The following is an 18,918-nucleotide window of genomic DNA, read 5'->3' on the forward strand; positions in this document are numbered from 1 at the left end:
TTATATGTATCGTATCTTGTGCTGACCCGGCCCATCTGTCAAATTTTTAAAGTCAATGTGGCCCCCGGGCCCAAAAGTTTGCCCACCCCTGGGCTATGTAGATTATATTTGTTTTTCTCTTGGATCATTATTCTGTATTTCCATTTGATGGACTTTCAAAATAACATACAGCAGTGTATCTGAGTATCTATACATAACCACTTGGTGGTCTAGCCAGCTTTCCCCTAAAGCTGCATATGATGCTTCAAGAAAGAAATTGAATGGATATTTTTTCTACCTGTATTGAATTACTATTGGGAAAATATTCATCATTCGCCCCCTAGCTACCATATTAGGAACGAGGCAAATAATCGACATGAGTGTTGTATATTAATGTGACACGATCCAATGCTTTATTTACTTCAAGCCCATAATATAGTTTACCTTGTGTACTATAACAGCATCTTTGTCTATCTAAAATGGCTGCAATGGACATGGCTGCAATGGACATGGCTGCTTGTGCCTGTGAGTTGTTTGTGCAGCACTGCAAGCTGTGCAAATGTCTCCCCATGGATGTCAAATAGATTCTAATTAGGTCTGCAGAATTTAATTACCATACGCTGGTGGATCACTTGGGTAGCGTCCCGGCTGAATGGATGTGTAACCAATCATGCTTTTCCACACTTGAAGCTTCTCATAGTATTGAAATATGTCCCTGGCACATCAATGTTCTTCCTTTTTTTTGTAGATGACCTTCGTTCCTCTATTTATTTCTTTGTGGCCATGTTTCAAGGAATTCACACATACATGTTTTGTAAGAAGATGTTTCAGCCACTAAAGGAAATTGAATCATTCCGCTTTTTTTTCCACAGCTACAAAAAAGACATTGAAAACATCAGGCCATACTTCACGCAATATTTCCCTCAGACATACCGACTACATCCACACAAATCACATAGTCATTGATTCATTTCTAACGTATTCACAAATGTTTGCACCAGAAACAGGTTGTCTTAAAACTGCTTGTGCTAAAACAAATGGAATAATTTGTGTTTTTGTTGACTTTCTTTGAATATTTAGTTTTATTATGTTACAATATGTCTTGTCTGCTCATTTAGTTTTGTTTGGTTTGCTGTTTTTTTCCTCTTCTATCAATTAATGACTCCCTCTAGCCACTTTTGTCTACTACAGGGGTGATTTGTTCTCTAGTCAATTTATTTTGTCTTTATTTCCCTGCCCTCGGTCATTCTTTGATGTCTTTTTCTGTGAAGAAATTGGTAATTGTAAGTGTACGTTTACTCAAATGCAAGCAAACCAAGTTGGAGTTGCAGGTCTGATTTCCAAAGGGTTTAATATCTAAGTACTGTTTAATATCTAAGTACTGTTTAATATCTAAGTACTGTTTAATATCTAAGTACTGTTTAATATCTATGTACTGTTTAATATCCAAGTACTGTTTAATATCTAAGTACTGTTTAATATCTAAGTACTGTTGAAAACAGTAGATATTTGGATATTAAACTCTCTCTCATGAATATAATTTTGAGAGCAGGTTCCAACAGTTCTTAGATATTAAACTCTTTCTCTTAGATATTAAACTCTCTCTCATGAAAATAATTTTGAGAGGTGGTTTCAACAGTGAACTTTCTGTCACCATTTGACCGGCGACCAAAAGACCGGCGACCAAAAGGAACCAAAAGACTGACGTCCAAACGTCCGGTCACGAATTATAATATATATGAAATTGTTCAAACAAAGCAGTCACTATTAGCACAAAACTCAAAGCCATAATGTTATTTATTTCCATAGTTGATTATGCTCCTACTTATTTCCAAAAAGTATTTATACTGTATTTCTCCAAGTATATATTAACAACTGTAAATGAATCAGTTCATCATCGCTTTCCCGTTATCTTTTATCTAGTACTATTTTTTGTACACTATCATATATTGGGAACAATATGTTTTGCGACAATCATCTTCCTCAGCCTCCTTCACTACAATATGGCATTGTGACATTCATCAAAGCAAAGCAAAACACACATTTTTAGATAGTATACAAGCTAGAATGTTTTTGATGGTTCTGTCAAATTGTTTGGAGACGTTTTGGTTGATCGTATCTTTGTGTCCTCCTGCAGGCTTTTAAAGTTTGAGACAAAGAGCTCTTTTTAAATTACACAAGTGTAAGATCATGTCCCGGTTTTGGTCATAGTTTAGTTTGAATGGAGAGTTCATACATACTGTAGATGAGAGTATATGTGTGTGTGTGGGGGGGGGGGAAACAGACTTGCCCTAGATCGTCAGTTGAACTTGTTGTTGTTGTTTCCTCTGATCTGGTGAAGAACATTCAGTACTGTGGAAAGTAAACAGAGAAGTTTCTCTTGTTACTGGAACAGAAGTGATACATCAAAGATGTTCATATTAAAACAGACGGGTAGAAAAACATGGTATATTTATTCAACTATTAAACTATGAAATACTATGTGCATGTAACTATGTGGCTTCTGATGTGCGCAGCTTTTTCTTCAAGGTTTTGATATTTATCTGAAAGAACTTTGAAATGTATTCGTTTATTAAATCGTAAAAGTCTATAATCTTCTTTTCAGGTTCCATCAAGGATGCCACCTAGTAAATGCAATTGCCTCTCAGGTATATGTAAACACATATTAGAAGGCCCCAGGCTGCTGCCTAGCACTAATTCCTCAGGAGTTCTAAAATTATCACTGAATATTGATAACATTAAGCAAGTTGAGCACAAAATGAGGATCAACACTATCATGTAAAAACAAATAAATGTAGATTTGAATTGCAAACTGTATAAAATAACATGACCGGACGCTTGGTCGCCGGACGCTTGGTCGCCGGACGCTTGGTCGCCGGACGCTTGGTCGCCGGTCTTTTGGTCGCCGGTCTTTTGGTCGCCGGTCTTTTGGTCGCCGGTCTTTTGGTCGCCGGTCTTTTGGTCGCCGGTCTTTTGGTCGCCGGTCTTTTGGTCGCCGGTCTTTTGGTCGCCGGTCTTTTGGTCGCCGGTCTTTTGGTCGCCGGTCTTTTGGTCGCCGGTCTTTTGGTCGCCGGTCTTTTGGTCGCCGGTCTTTTGGTCGCCGGTCTTTTGATCGCCGGTCAAATGTACTTAGATATTAAACAGTACTTAGATATTAAACTCTCTCATGAATATAATTTTGAGAGCTGTTTTCAACAGTAAACTCTCTGTCACCATTTGACCGGCGACCAAACGTCCAAGCACCAAGGAGACCATATAAATTGCTTCTGATACATTTTTTTTAGCTGTGTATAATGAGTTTTATATATCTTATTGGGGAAAAATAACAAAACAACAACCCGTTGGCCATTATTTAATGACTGATGAAATTGCTTAAATGTAGACCCTGAAGCCCAGTTGACAAAAGTTAGCAAAATAAGAAACATTCAACTTTTAAATACCAAATGTAATATGCCAACATAAAACATATAACAAGAAGAAAAACAAAATTAAAAATGAGCTGCTCACAGCCACAGCAGAAATATCATTCTTTAAACTACTATTCTTCTGATGACCATTAACAGTAGGTGTGAAGCCAGGGGGACTCACCCAGTGTGTCATGCAGGAGATTATGTTATATAAAAAGTGGGGGAAAAGCATGTCCAGAGGTAGCTTGGGGGTATCAACACCACTTTCACATTACAAAGCTCAGCTCAGCTTCTTACTGGCCGAGATGCTACATGACTGTTGAAGCTGAGCTGGCTTTGCTCAGCATATCTCACACATTCCGTCTGTGTCATTCGCTTTGTTAATTAACATTTCAACTTTCAGCTAGGGGGGAATTATCTTCTGGACACAGAGCACAATTAACTGGTATAACCGTCATGTTGTCAGAGCGTCTCTCACTAGAATAGTGTGAGGAATGAAGCCTTCTGCATTGCCGATGAGGGATTCACTTTTCTTTCCTTGCCACATTAAAATGATGCAAAGATGAATATGCTATTTTCAGAACTTTTTATTTTCACTAATTAAAAAAGAAATTATGGCCTCTGGCTTGAGCGGATTTAGAGCATTTGTTAAGAACTGTCATGGATGGCGGGACTGACAGATAAATGGATTTAAGACTTATCTGTGTCACATTTTGTCCAGTGAAGAGGTAATATCCTATATTCATGTTTTGGCAGACAATTGATGTTTTTTTTTTTTTGCGCCTTCCTAACCAATTAAATTGAAAGTAAAAGTGGCATTTGCTTTTTAGCTTTTTTTCGGTGTGGGCTAGAGAAATGTTTAATAATGATTTTTCCATTATTGGTGCCACATCATAAGCAAAGCTCTCATATCGCCAATGTTATTTACATCTCATTAGTGTCACAGCGAAGCTCTGGTAGTTCAGGAGAATAAATAACCCTAGTTGCAGAATAGGCTGGAAATGTGCATTGTGGATGGAGCCAAGTCTCTTGCATTGAATCTCATTTACTAGAGCTGTGTATCAACATTAGATTTCTCTACACAGAATACAATGAGACCTATTCTATAGAATGTTTAATGTGCAAAGCAACAAGCAATGGGTTGAAATGCTTTCCATTTCCAAACGATGGACAGAACAGATTGTTGTTATTCATTCATGTTCCGAATCACTTAACCTCACAAGAGTGGCGGGTGGTGCTGGAGCCTAAACCAGCTTTCTATGGGTACCAGGGAGGGGACACCCTGAATTGGTGGCCAGCCAATCGCAAGGCACAAGGAGATGGACAATTATTCATGCTCAAATTCATACCTATGTCCAATTTAGACTGCTCAACTAGTCTACCAATGCATGTTTTGGGGATGTGGGAGGAAACTAGAGTACCAGGAGAAAACCCACACAAGCTAGGGACAAACAAGCAAACTCCGCACAGGGAGAACTAACTTGGGATTGAACCCTCGACCTGAGAACTATGATGTCAATGTGCTAACCACTTTCACACCAAACCACCTACAGATTGTTGTGTTCCTCCTAATTTTCCACCTTTAACAAAGTGATTTTAGTCACTGGTTTTAATAAGCTAATGTGAACCATGTTGGTTCTGTGTACGTATGTCTTTTTCAGGGACATCCCTTCTTAGTTTAGCAAGACAATGCCAGGCTACATTGTACTCGTGCTACCAAATTGCGAGCAGTGCAGACATATCTCATCGAAAATGTATAGTGCGTGATGAAAAGCAACTAGCGTTCAAATAGCACCAACGCAAGAATGGGAAATTACTTTGCATTTAAGACAACTTCCCAATTTTGCTATATAATTTGGGTTTGTATTTAAAATGTTTGCATTTCATGAGTGAATATGTGGAACTATTCACAGAAATCTTAGTGTGCCAGAACAAAATTGCACCTCTGTTTGCAGTCAATTTTTGATGGATAATGTTCTACGTTCTTTTCCCACTTGCCTTGTGGGTATATGTCTGAACACTTACAAAGAGGTAAATAGAAAATCTAGGAAAACAGATTGCTGATTGAGTTTGTATTTAAAATATTTGCATTTCATGTGAGTGAAGTGAACATGTAGAACTATTCACATAAATCTTGCCAGAATAAAAATGCACCTTTGTTTGCAGTCAATTTTTGATGGATAATTTTTTACATTCTTTTCCCACTTGCCTTGTGGGTATCTGTCTGAACACTTACAAAGAGGTAAATATAGAAAATCTAGGAAAACAGATTGTGAAGTTTCTAATTTGCCGAGACAGAAGACAAGCGCCTGGTCATGATTGGTGGTCATACCGCAGGCTGCAAAAACACTGTTAGAAGCAATGCAATTCTCATTCCCCCATTGGCTATCATCCCTGAACTGTGCTTTGACAAACACGTTGCGCTCTATCGCTGAGCCACAGGCCAGCACTTCCTAGCTTCTCTCTCTCTCTCAACCCGGTAGCTTTTTCCTTTCTAAATAACACTGTAGTTTTGGATGGCTGACAGGGGAAAAACCTTTATTGCCATTCATTACCAGTGAAGCCTGAAGGCCTGGATGGGCTAACATTTATTCCCAGACAACTCTAATAACTCTGTTTGCCATTTCGTCAATCAGTTTCCTGGTTGACGACATAGCCAGCCAGCCAACCATCATTGTATTCTCAACCTCGCCGTCTCAAATGCTTGTTTTATAGCTCAGTACTGTATTACCTTGTGTTTTTCGTTCCATAGCAAAGTCTTGGTTAATATGGCCACTGATGCGCGTACTAATACATAATCGTATCCGCAGTTGGCTGAAGCCTGAGCCAATTTGGCTTGGATTAGGGGTAAAGTACACGCTAAACCACCTCGCCAAGCAAACAACCTACAATAACATATTTGCCGGGACTATTTTCAGCAGCAAATGGAAATTTAAATGTGATTCCTAACCCTGTGATTTACTCTGACCTAGCAGTCAGCTATAAAGTACCAATATCCGCCTCTCAATGTCATACAAAATTGTCAGTTGTAAAAACAGCGTCTGCTTATCTCCGGCTTCTATTCATCACTGCAGGGTTTCTGAGCACCGGAGACCAGGCAGCCAAGGGCAACTACGGTCTGCTTGATCAAATTCAAGCTCTCAGATGGATCAAGGAAAACATTCAGGCTTTCAAAGGAGACCCAAAACGAGTGACCATTTTCGGCTCTGGCGCCGGCGCCTCATGTGTCAGCCTGTTGACCCTCTCGCATTACTCAGAAGGTAAATCTCTACAGTCATATATCCTGGGATTTACCCCCCTGATGAACTTTTTTTTAAACACATTTTTTCATTTCTTGTTCTTATTTTAGGATGTTTTGCGGTCTTCTTTCAATTGAAGTCATAACGATACATTAAAGCTATGAGTAGCCAAATTTTCTTATTCTTAATTCATGTTTAAGGAATTTAAATGACATAATCTGTCTACCTGGAGGAATGTTATAATAGAATTGTATTTTAAAATGACCTTCCTTCAAACTTCTTTCATTTTTTTCCAATTTGGATTTATTATGTTTTGGTAAAAAAAAAGTATTACATTCAATTTCCTTTTACTCAGCTCCGTGCCTTTAAGATCAGTAAATTACATCCATATAACTAAAACTGAAAGAATTAAGGTTAGTGATTTGACATTTAGAAAAATAAGTAAATAGAAGTATTTTCCGGCCTTTATAGTAATGATTTCCGTTAGATTTTCCCCTTTTTGTGTATGACAAACTCTGAATGACTGTTTTTGAAACACATTTTTGACAGGAAAATATGTTCGAATACTCTTCAATGAATGAATAGTGGCAGCAGCAAATGCTAGCTGTTGCTTAACAGGCCTAGATGATTGAGTATGAAGGAGAGATGTCTTTAGACGCAATTCTCCTTTCAAGTAGTCTTTATTGAGTTGTCATTTTAACTTAACTGCTTGAGTATATAAATGTAAATATTTAAGTCGCAATAAATCCCATGTGTAGTAAAACACGAAGTAGCAAAGTAGTCGTTGTTGATTCGTTTTTTTGCCGTAAAAAAAACGCAAGAAAACCAAATTCCTCCGTAGTTTATTTGGGAAAATATTAAATTGTGACCATTTAAATTTGAAATGAAGTGACCTGCAAGATTCACACTCATTCTTTTAATCCCATTTTCAGATATGTTCCAGAAAGCCATCATACAGAGCGGCACGGCACTGTCTAGCTGGGCAGTCAACTACCAGCCTGCTAAGTACACACGAGCCTTGGCTGAGAAGGTGGGCTGCAACATGCTGGACACCATAGACTTGGTCGAGTGTTTGCAGAACAAAAACTACAAGGAGCTGATCGAGCAGTATGTAACACCGGCAAAATACCATATCGCTTTCGGTCCGGTGATCGATGGCGACGTGATACCAGACGATCCACAAATCCTTATGGAACAAGGAGAGTTTCTGAACTATGACATCATGCTGGGCGTCAATCAAGGCGAGGGATTCAAGTTCGTTGATGGGATTGTGGACAGTGAGGATGGCGTCTCCGCCAATGATTTTGACTTTGCTGTGTCTGACTTTGTGGATCATCTGTATGGTTACCCAGAGGGCAAAGACACACTACGTGAAACAATCAAGTTCATGTACACCGACTGGGCAGACAAGGAGAATCCAGAAAACCGTCGCAAGACCTTGGTGGCGCTGTTTACAGACCATCAGTGGGTGGCACCGGCAGTTGCTACAGCTGACCTTCATGCCCAGTATGGTTCTCCCACCTACTTTTATGCATTTTATCACCACTGTCAGAGTGACATGAAACCCAGTTGGGCTGACTCAGCTCATGGTGATGAAGTACCCTATGTGTTTGGGATTCCAATGATTGGCCCAACGGATCTCTTCAACTGCAATTTCTCCAAGAATGATGTGATGCTGAGTGCTGTTGTTATGACTTACTGGACTAACTTTGCCAAAACAGGGTAAATATTATTCTTAACCTGATTTATTTTTTTATTATATTAAAATCTATCTCTCTATCCATCTCTCTATCCATCTCTCTATCCATCTCTCTATCCATCTCTATCTAATACATATCTAATCTATATTTTATCTAATCTAAATATACACATATATACACATATACACACATACATGTACACATATACACACACACATACATACATATACACACACATACATGTACACATATACACACACACACACACATACATATACACACACACACACACATACATATACACACACATACACACACACATACATATACACATACATATACACACACATACACACGTGTACACATATGTACACATGTACACCTATGTACACATGTACACCTATGTACACATGTACACCTATGTACACATGTACTCATGTGCACATATATATGCATAAGTACACAAATGTGTACATATATACACATGTACACAAATGTGTACATGTACACATGTGCACATATATACACATGTACACGTGTACATGTACACTGTGCACATATATACACATGTACACGTGTACATGTACACTGTGCACATATATACACATATACACATAACTACACATAAATACACACAAATACACACAAATACACACAAATACACACAAATACACACAAATACACACAAATACACATAAATTCACATATATACACACATAGATAAATATATACACGTATATAAATATATATTCCATATATAGTATTTTCAATGTTATCACATACTTCATTGGAACCTTAATGGGACCATATGTAAATACTCCTCACTTGAGTGAGCAGAGTAGGCTTTGAGCACGCTGTTAGAGTTTGCTACTTCATCTGTCGAGGAGTGGCATATTGTTGGCGCATATGTTAGGGTTGCCATGACAGGCGTTGCGTAGAATCCCACCAAATGCTAGCAACTCTGTGTCTATGATGCCAAATGCAGACACTATTGCAGAGCAATCATTTTTTTTATTATGGAACACTCCACACTAACGTAGAGAAACATTTTGTAGTGAGAGCCTGTAATAATCAAAACATTTAGTAGATATGCTGCCTTGCAGATATAATATGTTATAATATTGATGGCGCATTTGGCAAAGTTGAGTACGACGGGCGTGCTTACATTAAACAAAGTGCAACGATTTTACTCATCTCACTGCACATTCTGGTCGCTGCTGTTCCACTCAACTCCTGGAGATGACAGTAATTCTGCAGCAAATCAAGCATAACAAGACGTTTTGGCTGCCTGGGTCAGAATGATAATGCTAATGCTGCTCTGGGTTACTGCTACGGCCGGACGAATTTCAGTGCTCAAAAGAGTGGTACCTGATAGTCTGACCAAAATACAGCAACGTCAAGATATACCAACATTTTCATATGGATTTTTTACCTATATGATTTCATTTCAATGTGGATTTGAATCCCGTCTTTTTTTAATCGTCTCTGTTTTAATAACTCATTAATCTCAAACGGGTTAGATCTCTCAGGTAAACCTAATTAGAGGGAAACTACTCTAGGACATTGATTTATATGAGCAAATCACAACTGTTATGCATAATCTGGAATAAGGTTTTAACCCAGGGGTGTCAAACTCCTTTTGGTCTGCGGGCCGAATACAGCTTAATTTGAGATCAAGCGAAAATTACATAGAACCAACAATAAGCCCACTTTTTTCCTTTGTATTAGTCACTAATACTAATAATTAGTGCAAAAAATGAGTAAATTATCAAAATGTTTATTAACAGAATTTTCCTTTTACATTATGAACAATATATTATGAACAAGACAATAACATAAGAACATAAATAAATGTCAATTCATGTTGTCTGCAAGTACTAAAACACTGCGCCCCCTAGCGGATAATACAAGAACTACATACTTTAAAGAAAATTCATATTTTTTATACAATGCAGCTTTCTTCCCCGGACCGTACCAAATCACCAGACGGGCCGGATCTGGCCTGTGGGCCGTATTTTTGACACTCCTGTTTTAACCACTGATGTAAACTATCCAGTCCTTTTTAAAAGGAAAGAAAATGAAGCAGTTTAAGCAGTTTGTTCCGATAATGCAAAAGTGCAATAATCTTTTATCTTCAATCATTCAGAATGCTGCATTTCAGCATCCAGAAACATTTGCAGTTGGCTCAGAAATACCCAAATAAATCTTTTTCAAAAGATATATTGACATCCTCTCTACTACTTTTAATGGTGCAGATAGATAGTTTTTTGACAGTTGCTTGATTACCACTATACTCCAGCAAGGCTGCAATGTCAGCAATGAGACGGAGGAGTAATGTTTATTACTGAATTAATGGTTAGTGAGCTGTCGGCGTGAAGGTATCAAAATTACCTCTTAAAGTTTCTTATGATTTCCTAGTATTGCATTAAATTAACAAGCCTCCCTTCCGTAGGAAAATAAATCTGATGCGCAACAACACACAAGCTTGTGCTACAAAAACACTGACGAAGCTTTAGTTGCTAAGCTATGATGTGTTCTAAGTGAGAAAGAACACATGGTGTGGCAACCGCCTCTGAGCTGGTGACTGTACATCACTCTACCAGGACTTCACGTTCCTTTGGCTACATCACTTCGATCATTTCGAAATCCAACTACAAGTTGTTATTCGCCATGCTAGGTTTCACTTCTTATGCACCTAAATTCCTGCATTAAGAGAGAGCTTAAAGTACCTATAATAAACATAAAATAAAATACTGTAGCTTCAACAGATGAGAGCTTTTAGGCAATACAGTGTTCCCTCGGTTATCGCGGTTAATGGGGACCGGGACCACCCGCGATAAGTAGATTTCCGCGAAGTAGGGATTCCCCTTCAAAAATACTTGATTTGAATTTAATTCAATTTTTTTTTTATTTATTTATTTTTTATTTTTTTTTTTTACCCCCCTGTATACAGTACACCATATAGAATACGGGTAGAGAGAGTGAAATTCATGTTATAACAAAAAAACTGTAAAATATGTTGTTTCAATGTAATATTTGTATTTTTTTCCCCCAAAAAATCTGCAAAGCTCTGAGTCCGTGGTAGCTGAACCGCGAATTAGCGAGGGAACACTGTATTGATTGCAATGTCCTTATTTTGCCACTATGCTAAAAATACCTTTGCAATTTGTCATATTTTTCCAGTGACCCAAATCAACCAGTTCCACAAGACACAAAATTCATTCACACAAAGCCCAACAGATTTGAAGAAGTAGCTTGGACCAAGTATAACCCCAAAGATCAGCTCTACCTTCACATTGGTCTGAAACCCCGAGTCCGAGACCACTACCGTGCCACCAAGGTTGCCTTCTGGCTGGAACTTGTACCACATCTCCACAACATCAATGAGTTTTTCCAGTACGTGTCAACCACAACCAAAATACCTCCACAGGACACCACACCTTACCCTTACACCAAGCGCTTCCCAGGTAAAAACAACTGGCCCTCTACCACCCGCCATCCTGGGGTGCCTTCCAGCAACACTAAGCGCACCACCGACCAGCGCAAAAGCGACGATTTCATCGACGAATCCACCGTAATGATCGAGACTAGGCGAGACTACTCCACCGAACTGAGCGTCACCATCGCTGTGGGCGCTTCCCTCCTATTCTTAAACATCCTGGCCTTTGCCGCATTATACTACAAAAAAGACAAGCGTCGTGCCGATTCAACGCGCCACGTCCCCACCCCACAGCACAACTCGACGCCGGTGGACGCGCCGTCTTCAGTCAACGACGTGGCTCACCTGCAGAGCGACGAGTTAATGACGCTGCAGATGAAGCAGCAGCAACTAGAGCATGCGCATCAGCTAGAGTCCATGCAAGTCCATGACGCACTACGCCTCAATTGCCCGCCCGACTACACCCTTACGTTACGCCGTTCGCCCGACGACATACCGCTGATGACACCTAGCACCATCACCATGATTCCAAACTCGCTAGCTGGCATGCAGCCACTGCACAACTTCAATACTTTTGGGGGTAGCCAGAACAGTAGCAATCTGCCACATGGCCACTCCACTACACGGGTATAGCTCTGCTGGGATTGGACAACCCCAGATTCCCACTGAGATCAAGAAGTGACTTGATAAAAAGGCAAATGGAAGTAAGGGTCGATGTGAATGAAGCACAGACTCCAAAATTTATGATAGAAGCTATTTTGCTACACTGCCTTCATGACAAAGCATATATAGTCAATTGATGTCTTTTTAACAAAGAAAATATGAATTGTGAATGTCACTACAGTAATAAATATTTGGAGATAATCTCCTTGGTGTTTTATCAGCAGAAAAACTCAAAAGTTTATGACTGACTTATGTTTCATTTACCAAAAAAAATGAAAAAAAAATGAGAAAATTAATGCATTGCAGCAAATGGAATACAGAGAATGCTTCTGGAATCTCATTGTTGATTATAAATGTTTCATTCTTCTCCCAAAAATGACTTCAAAAATAGTGGCGGTTCAAAAAATGAAAAAAAAAAAGGATGATAATTCATAATCCTTCTGGTGATTTTAGTTTGGCAGTTTCATTCTGAGCTCAGATACTCAAATACTGTATATAAATAACGCATCATTATGTTCCCCTTAGTTTTTTTTCTCCTCCCCAGCTCAACCAAAACAAGCCTTTGAGAATTTGTGCATTTTGGGCCTCTGAGCTATGATGTAAATAGTTATATTGTTTTGTGAGATGTGTTAATGCAGAATGTCTGCAAGCAAGTTTTATCTCAATTCCAGACTTGACAAGTGATGACTAATTTGATCTGCTCTCAGTTATTTCTTTTTTTTTTTATGAGTTGGGGGTATTTGCAATTGTATTCATGTTATTTATTTCTGCCTGCAAAGTAGCCAGAAATGTTTTTTTTTTTTTTTTTAAAAGCAGTACCAATATTATTTGTATAGGAATAAATGTGACAATATATGTTATATAGTTTGAATTCTACTCATATGCTAGCAATATGTAAAGTATTGTGTCAAGCTTGTGATATATTTTGGGTTACAAAGGAAATGAATGAATGTAAATAATATTCTATTTATTATAATGAAATGAATGCAGAGGAACCCATCAATGTTATTTTTTTGTTTTGCATAAGTTATGCTCAACAGGGAAGAAAGGATATCTGCTAAATTTATTTAAAAAAAAAACAAAAAGAAGCAAATAAGAAAATTTCAAAATTTGTTAGTTTTCTTATACACTATTTGTTTGCTATTTTGCCTTAAGTGATTATAGAGATACTATTTCTGGCTGGACACATGTATAAAGTTTTTCTGCAATGTTTTTAATAAAAGATCAAAGTATTTTCTATAAGGAGAGAGGGGTAAAAAAAATCAAAGACAAATGATTTTTATTGGCTTGAAACTTGAAATGTGTCCCATTTTTCCCACAAATGACAGACACCAGGTCCTGGGATCGTTTTTAACCTTTTATTTTTATTTTACTCGTGAAAGCTGCTTGTTCGGCAGTGGGGATGCTGTTTGATCCAACAGAGGGTCTGCTTATCCCACCCACTTGATGTTTCGTCGCCGGTCTTTTGGTCGCCGGTCTTTTGGTCGCCGGTCTTTTGGTCGCCGGTCTTTTGGTCGCCGGTCTTTCGGTCGCCGGTCTTTTGGTCGCCGGTCAAATGAACTTTGATATTAAACAGTACTTAGTTGTTAAACAGTACTTAGATATTAAAATCTCTCTCTTAGATAAACTCTTTCTCTCTCTCTCTTAGATGTTAAACTCTCTCTCTCTCTCTTAGATATTAAACTCTTTCTTTCTCTGTTAGATAATAAACACTTTCTCTCTTAGATTTTAAACTCTCAGATTTTAAACTCTCTCTCTTAGATATTAAACTCTCTCTCTCTTAGATTTTAAACTCTCTCTCTTAGATATTAAACTCTCTCTCTCTTAGATATTCAACTCTCTCTCTCTTAGATATTCCACTCTCTCTCTTAGATATTCAACTCTCTCTCTGAATATATTCAACTCTGTCTCTCTCTTAGATATTAAACTATTTCTCTCTCTTAGATATTAAACTCTCTCTCTTAGATATTAAATTCTCATGAATATAATTTTGAGAGCTTCAACAGTAAACTCTCTGTCACCTGTTGACCGGCAACAAAAAGACCGGCGACCAAACGTCCAAGCACCGTGCCTGTGTATGCGGAAAATGCAGCAAATATATAACAAAAGACCAAAACCCTTCTAGCCGTCCATAGGTTTGCACAATATGTCCTGAAGAACAAAAGCTTTCTCTGGTAACGCCATCCTTTGGCAAACAATCAAACCATCGGGACAAGCCCAAAAACTCCTTGAAAATCACATCACGTCGTTTGCTTGAAAGAGTAAGAGAGTTGTGAGAATTAATTACATCTCAGCTAATCATTTGCCACCCAGCCATGCTCTAATGCAATTAGCCTTCACCAACTGCACCTGTTTCATACTACTGAAGTCATACTTCACTAACAGATTGTCCTTCAAACTTGATATTGAGCTTTTGTATTCACTTGAATGCATTCAAGTTTTTTCACTTGATCTTTAGATTTATTATGTCGCAGTTTTGACAGAAGAGTAGGCTTTTACTGTATCAGAATATAAAAGAGTGCAAAACAAATTAACTGGTTTAACACACCATAAAAGCTGAACATACATACTGTAATGCTCAAGCACTGGATTTTACAGCATTGTACATTAACTGATCCATTTTGTTTTCATCCAAATTGCGCAGTAACAAAACTGAGAGTCCCACATACATCAAATTTAGCCTTGCAACATAAATATAAATATATCTGCCAATTGATAGCTTGATAGCTTACTGAAACACCAATAAATCCAACGTATCGTAACCGAACATACGACTCTTAACCAATAAGAAAATTCATCAATTTTACAACCATGTAACCAGCTTCAAAAACAAAAAAAAATATGCTAATACACGGACAAATGTTAGATTTTAACTTGCCTGTTAAATCAGATTTCACAGATAATCTGCAGACAAAATAAGCCGACCCGAAGGTCCCACTATCTCAATTTTTCACACAAATTAAATGATAGAATCTAGTCAAAGAGTATTCAAATATAAATGAATTAATAATTCATTTTACATTGCGCTAATCCTCGTCAAAGTCATGGAGGCGCTGGACTGCCCAACACTGAATTGGATGCCTGCCAATCAAAAGGGCATACGGAGACAAACAACCATTGAAGCACACCCTCATACCATCGGGCAATTTGAAGTGTCCAACCAGCCTATCATCCATGTTTTTTAGGATGTGGGATGAAACCAGAGTACCTGGAGAAAATCAACACAGATACGGGGAAAACATGCAAAAAATCCACAAAGGTAGGTCCGGACCACCGAAATTGAACTCCTTGATCTCAAAACTGTGAGACATGTATTAAGAAACTGAACGGTGTGGCTCCCATGTATTGAATTCTGAAAATTTGCATCTGAAGTGATAGTATGACTTTAAAGCTCATGGGACTTGTTGGTGTCTACCAAGTGTCATTCCGTCTTGCTCCTGCATTGCCAAATGAAAAAATGATGCAAGGTGATGAATGTTGGCTGGCTTGTAGCAGGGCAGAAAGCAGCATTTCATTTGCCAGGTGCAGGAGGCAACAAATTGGGTTTCACCCACCAAATATAAAGCCGTCTGTTTCATACCTTGGAATTTAATCATGACCTTTCATTCAGAGGCTTTTTTGGTCTTGATTCCCTCTGAAGTAATGGTTAAACCAGAGATGGGTTTTAACCTTCACTTCTGACTAAAACACACATGGATTGCACCAGTCCTCAATTGTCTTCTCTATTAAATCAAACAATACTGTAAAATAAAAAAGAACTAAAAAAATCATGTATAAGCTTAGAAACAAACTTGACCACCTATGATTGCATTTTGTTGAGAATCAAAAAAAAGTTTTCCTCCTGTTTTTAATCTCTCTCACTACTACTACTTAAGCGTTGTTAGCCAAGACATTGCTGCATTCCTTGGTTAGACTGTTAGATTAAAAATGTTTTTGTAGACTGTGGGATTCACCTGTGTCCTAATCCTGAAACAATTCCCTATTTCTGCCCCTAAAATCCTTAATATTTACGCCTGTGGTGTGAAATATTATTTGTTTTTTCATTTGTGATGGTCTCCTCAAAACAAAGGCAACTGGAGCCATTCTCTCACAAGGAGTGGGTCACAATACCTATCGACTAGTTTACACATCTTGTTGTGATTTCCACAAATCATGTGACTGAAATCTATCGACTTCTATCCATAAGCGGTATCTCCAGCAAAGATGGGTCGCGGCAGGTAATAAACACATTGCATTTATTCATTCCTCTTCCGTACTGCTTATCAACACAAGGGTCACGGCAGGTCCTGGAGCCTATCCCCCACCAAACCATGGGTAGCAGAAAGAGGATTGGTTGCCAGCCAATCACAGTTCACAATGAAACAAACAACCAGTCATGCTCATAATCACACTCCCACCAAGTGGGAATCAAACCAAGATTGCACGCATCGAATTCAGGTTAAAGCAACAACACACTGCCGTGTGGCCTGTGGTTGAAACTATATGCTAGCAAATGAGCTGCCACCAATGGTGAAGTCATCCTGCCTGAAACACAGTTGGCTAATGCATGAACCCGACTTATTCATATCACTTGGCATCAAATGTAATTTGGAGCTCGGCACATTCTGAGCAGGCCGGCTTGTATCATTTTAGGTTGAATGAATCTCATGGGGATGCTACCATCGGGAGATGTATTGGCGTGGACTGTCACAGACAGCAGCAGCAAGGGGAAGCAAGCCAAAGTTCAGTCAACATTATACCCAGAGAACAAGCTGTTGAAGGCACATTATTTGATAAATGTGAACGTTATCATATAACAACCATAATGAACAGTTGGCTGCATCTGTTGTTTGATTAGTTTTTCATGATCAGCAGAGCATCAAGTGGATGTAAACTCTGATTGCCAATGAGTATAGTGTCAACTACTCTGATCGTAATTCCTGACTATCACTTTTTATTTGGAGGGTTGCCTTGAGTGTTCAAGTTAACTTGGTTATGATGGATATAATACATATCTCAAAGCAACCATACTAATTTAAATGAATTGGAATGCTAAAAAAAACATGAACATTGACGAACACATTAAAAAATATATACATTAATCATAAGTGTATTGTAATTCTTTCAAGCAAGCCATTGACGTCAACTTGAATTCACGTGGGCCATTTTAGATATAATATTTATATATATTTTTTATAAATGGATTAAAAGAACTGGATTTAAAATCCCTGAATATTCATTTCTTTAAAGATCTAAAACAATGTGTATTTTAGCTTTTTTTAAATATATTTTTAGATTTTACAAAATGATTTTTGAACTAAAAAGACAGAAAAAATGGATTAAAATGACAATTGATTTAAAAGGCGGGAAATCAGGAAATTTAATATACATCTATACTCTTCATTTCAATTTGATCCTAAAACAGAAAGTCGACACTCATGATTTACTTTCCCGGGCCGCACAAAATGATGCGGCGGGCCAGATTTGGCCCCCACTCCGCCACTTTGACACACGTGGTCTAGATGCTGAGTGTATGCTAAAAATCTGGCAATGAAAGAGTATTAATAGGGTTCTATCTTCAAATAATGTCTGCCATCTGTTAAAAAATATTTTTTTCTCAGACCCACCACTGAAAAATAGCAAGCATACGGCGTTGCAATAATGGTTTGTTTACCCACTCTGCTTGATAATTGCTCTCTTGCTCAGTCATCTTCATGTGACGTCATGTTTCTAAATTATATGTATTATCATTATCATTGCTATTCATTCATTTATGTTCGAAGCCACTTATCCTCACGAAGGTCGCCAAGGTGCTGAAGCCTATCGTTACGAATTATAGCAGTGAATCGGTTGCTAGGCAATTGTGGGGCACATGAAGTCAGACAACCTTTCACTCTAACTATCAGAACTTTGGTGAATGTAGAGTGTCCAATTAATTAGCCTACCATCCAAGTTTTGGGGACTTGGGAGCCATACATTTCATCGTATTTCATTGCTCATCTTTTTTTATTTTAAATGCTATTAATCACATTTTATGGGAGAAAAAAAGGTTCTTCAAGTACATACATTTGGATTTTTTTTTTCTCCTTTACAAAATAACAAAGCAAACAGACGAACAGCAGGAGAGATTTCTTCCCAAAGGCCTGGATTTGTCTAAGCTTTTGTGTTTTGATGTAGCCCAGGTGTGAAAAGATTTACCCAACTGCAGTCTTGCAAGACCTCACCTTCAAATTTAATTAAATCAAATCGATTGGATCAAGAGCAGATGTGCTTTCCGTGCTGGGGTAATCAGAACAGACACGGTATATTTGCCGGATTATTTGTTAGGTTTTTCCACTCTGCTTGCCATAATCCACTCACCGTTTAATTTATCATTGCAAAGCTTCTATTGTTTAGGACTTGTTAGCTTCGTGGATTACTGTGTTTAAGATGTATTTGTCAGGTTTCTTTTCAGGGCATTTTCAGACACTTTAACTGGAGAGCATGGCCATTTGGGCAAGGGAACCGCTGTT

General features: G+C 38.2%; 1 protein-coding gene and 1 long non-coding RNA gene across 3 annotated transcripts in view; one reads left to right on the forward strand and one right to left on the reverse strand.

Moving 5' to 3' along the window:
- Positions 1-13,231, forward strand: part of nlgn4xa (neuroligin 4 X-linked a) — a 47,116-nt gene extending 33,885 nt beyond the window's left edge. Inside the window, exons 4-6 of the mRNA XM_077716881.1 lie at positions 6,461-6,646; positions 7,558-8,347; positions 11,509-13,231. Coding sequence (XP_077573007.1) covers positions 6,461-6,646; positions 7,558-8,347; positions 11,509-12,397 — 1,865 coding nt within the window. The 3' untranslated portion in view covers positions 12,398-13,231. The remainder of the gene's footprint in view (positions 1-6,460; positions 6,647-7,557; positions 8,348-11,508) is intronic.
- LOC144196581 (uncharacterized) overlaps positions 1-18,918 on the reverse strand; it is a 75,937-nt gene that overhangs the window by 49,297 nt on the left and 7,722 nt on the right. For both annotated transcript variants that reach the window (XR_013326357.1, XR_013326358.1), the window contains exon 3: positions 2,270-2,331. This is a non-coding gene — a long non-coding RNA (uncharacterized LOC144196581). The remainder of the gene's footprint in view (positions 1-2,269; positions 2,332-18,918) is intronic.

Source organism: Stigmatopora nigra, chromosome 1, assembly GCF_051989575.1.
Source record: "Stigmatopora nigra isolate UIUO_SnigA chromosome 1, RoL_Snig_1.1, whole genome shotgun sequence".
NCBI classification, from domain to species: domain Eukaryota; kingdom Metazoa; phylum Chordata; class Actinopteri; order Syngnathiformes; family Syngnathidae; genus Stigmatopora; species Stigmatopora nigra.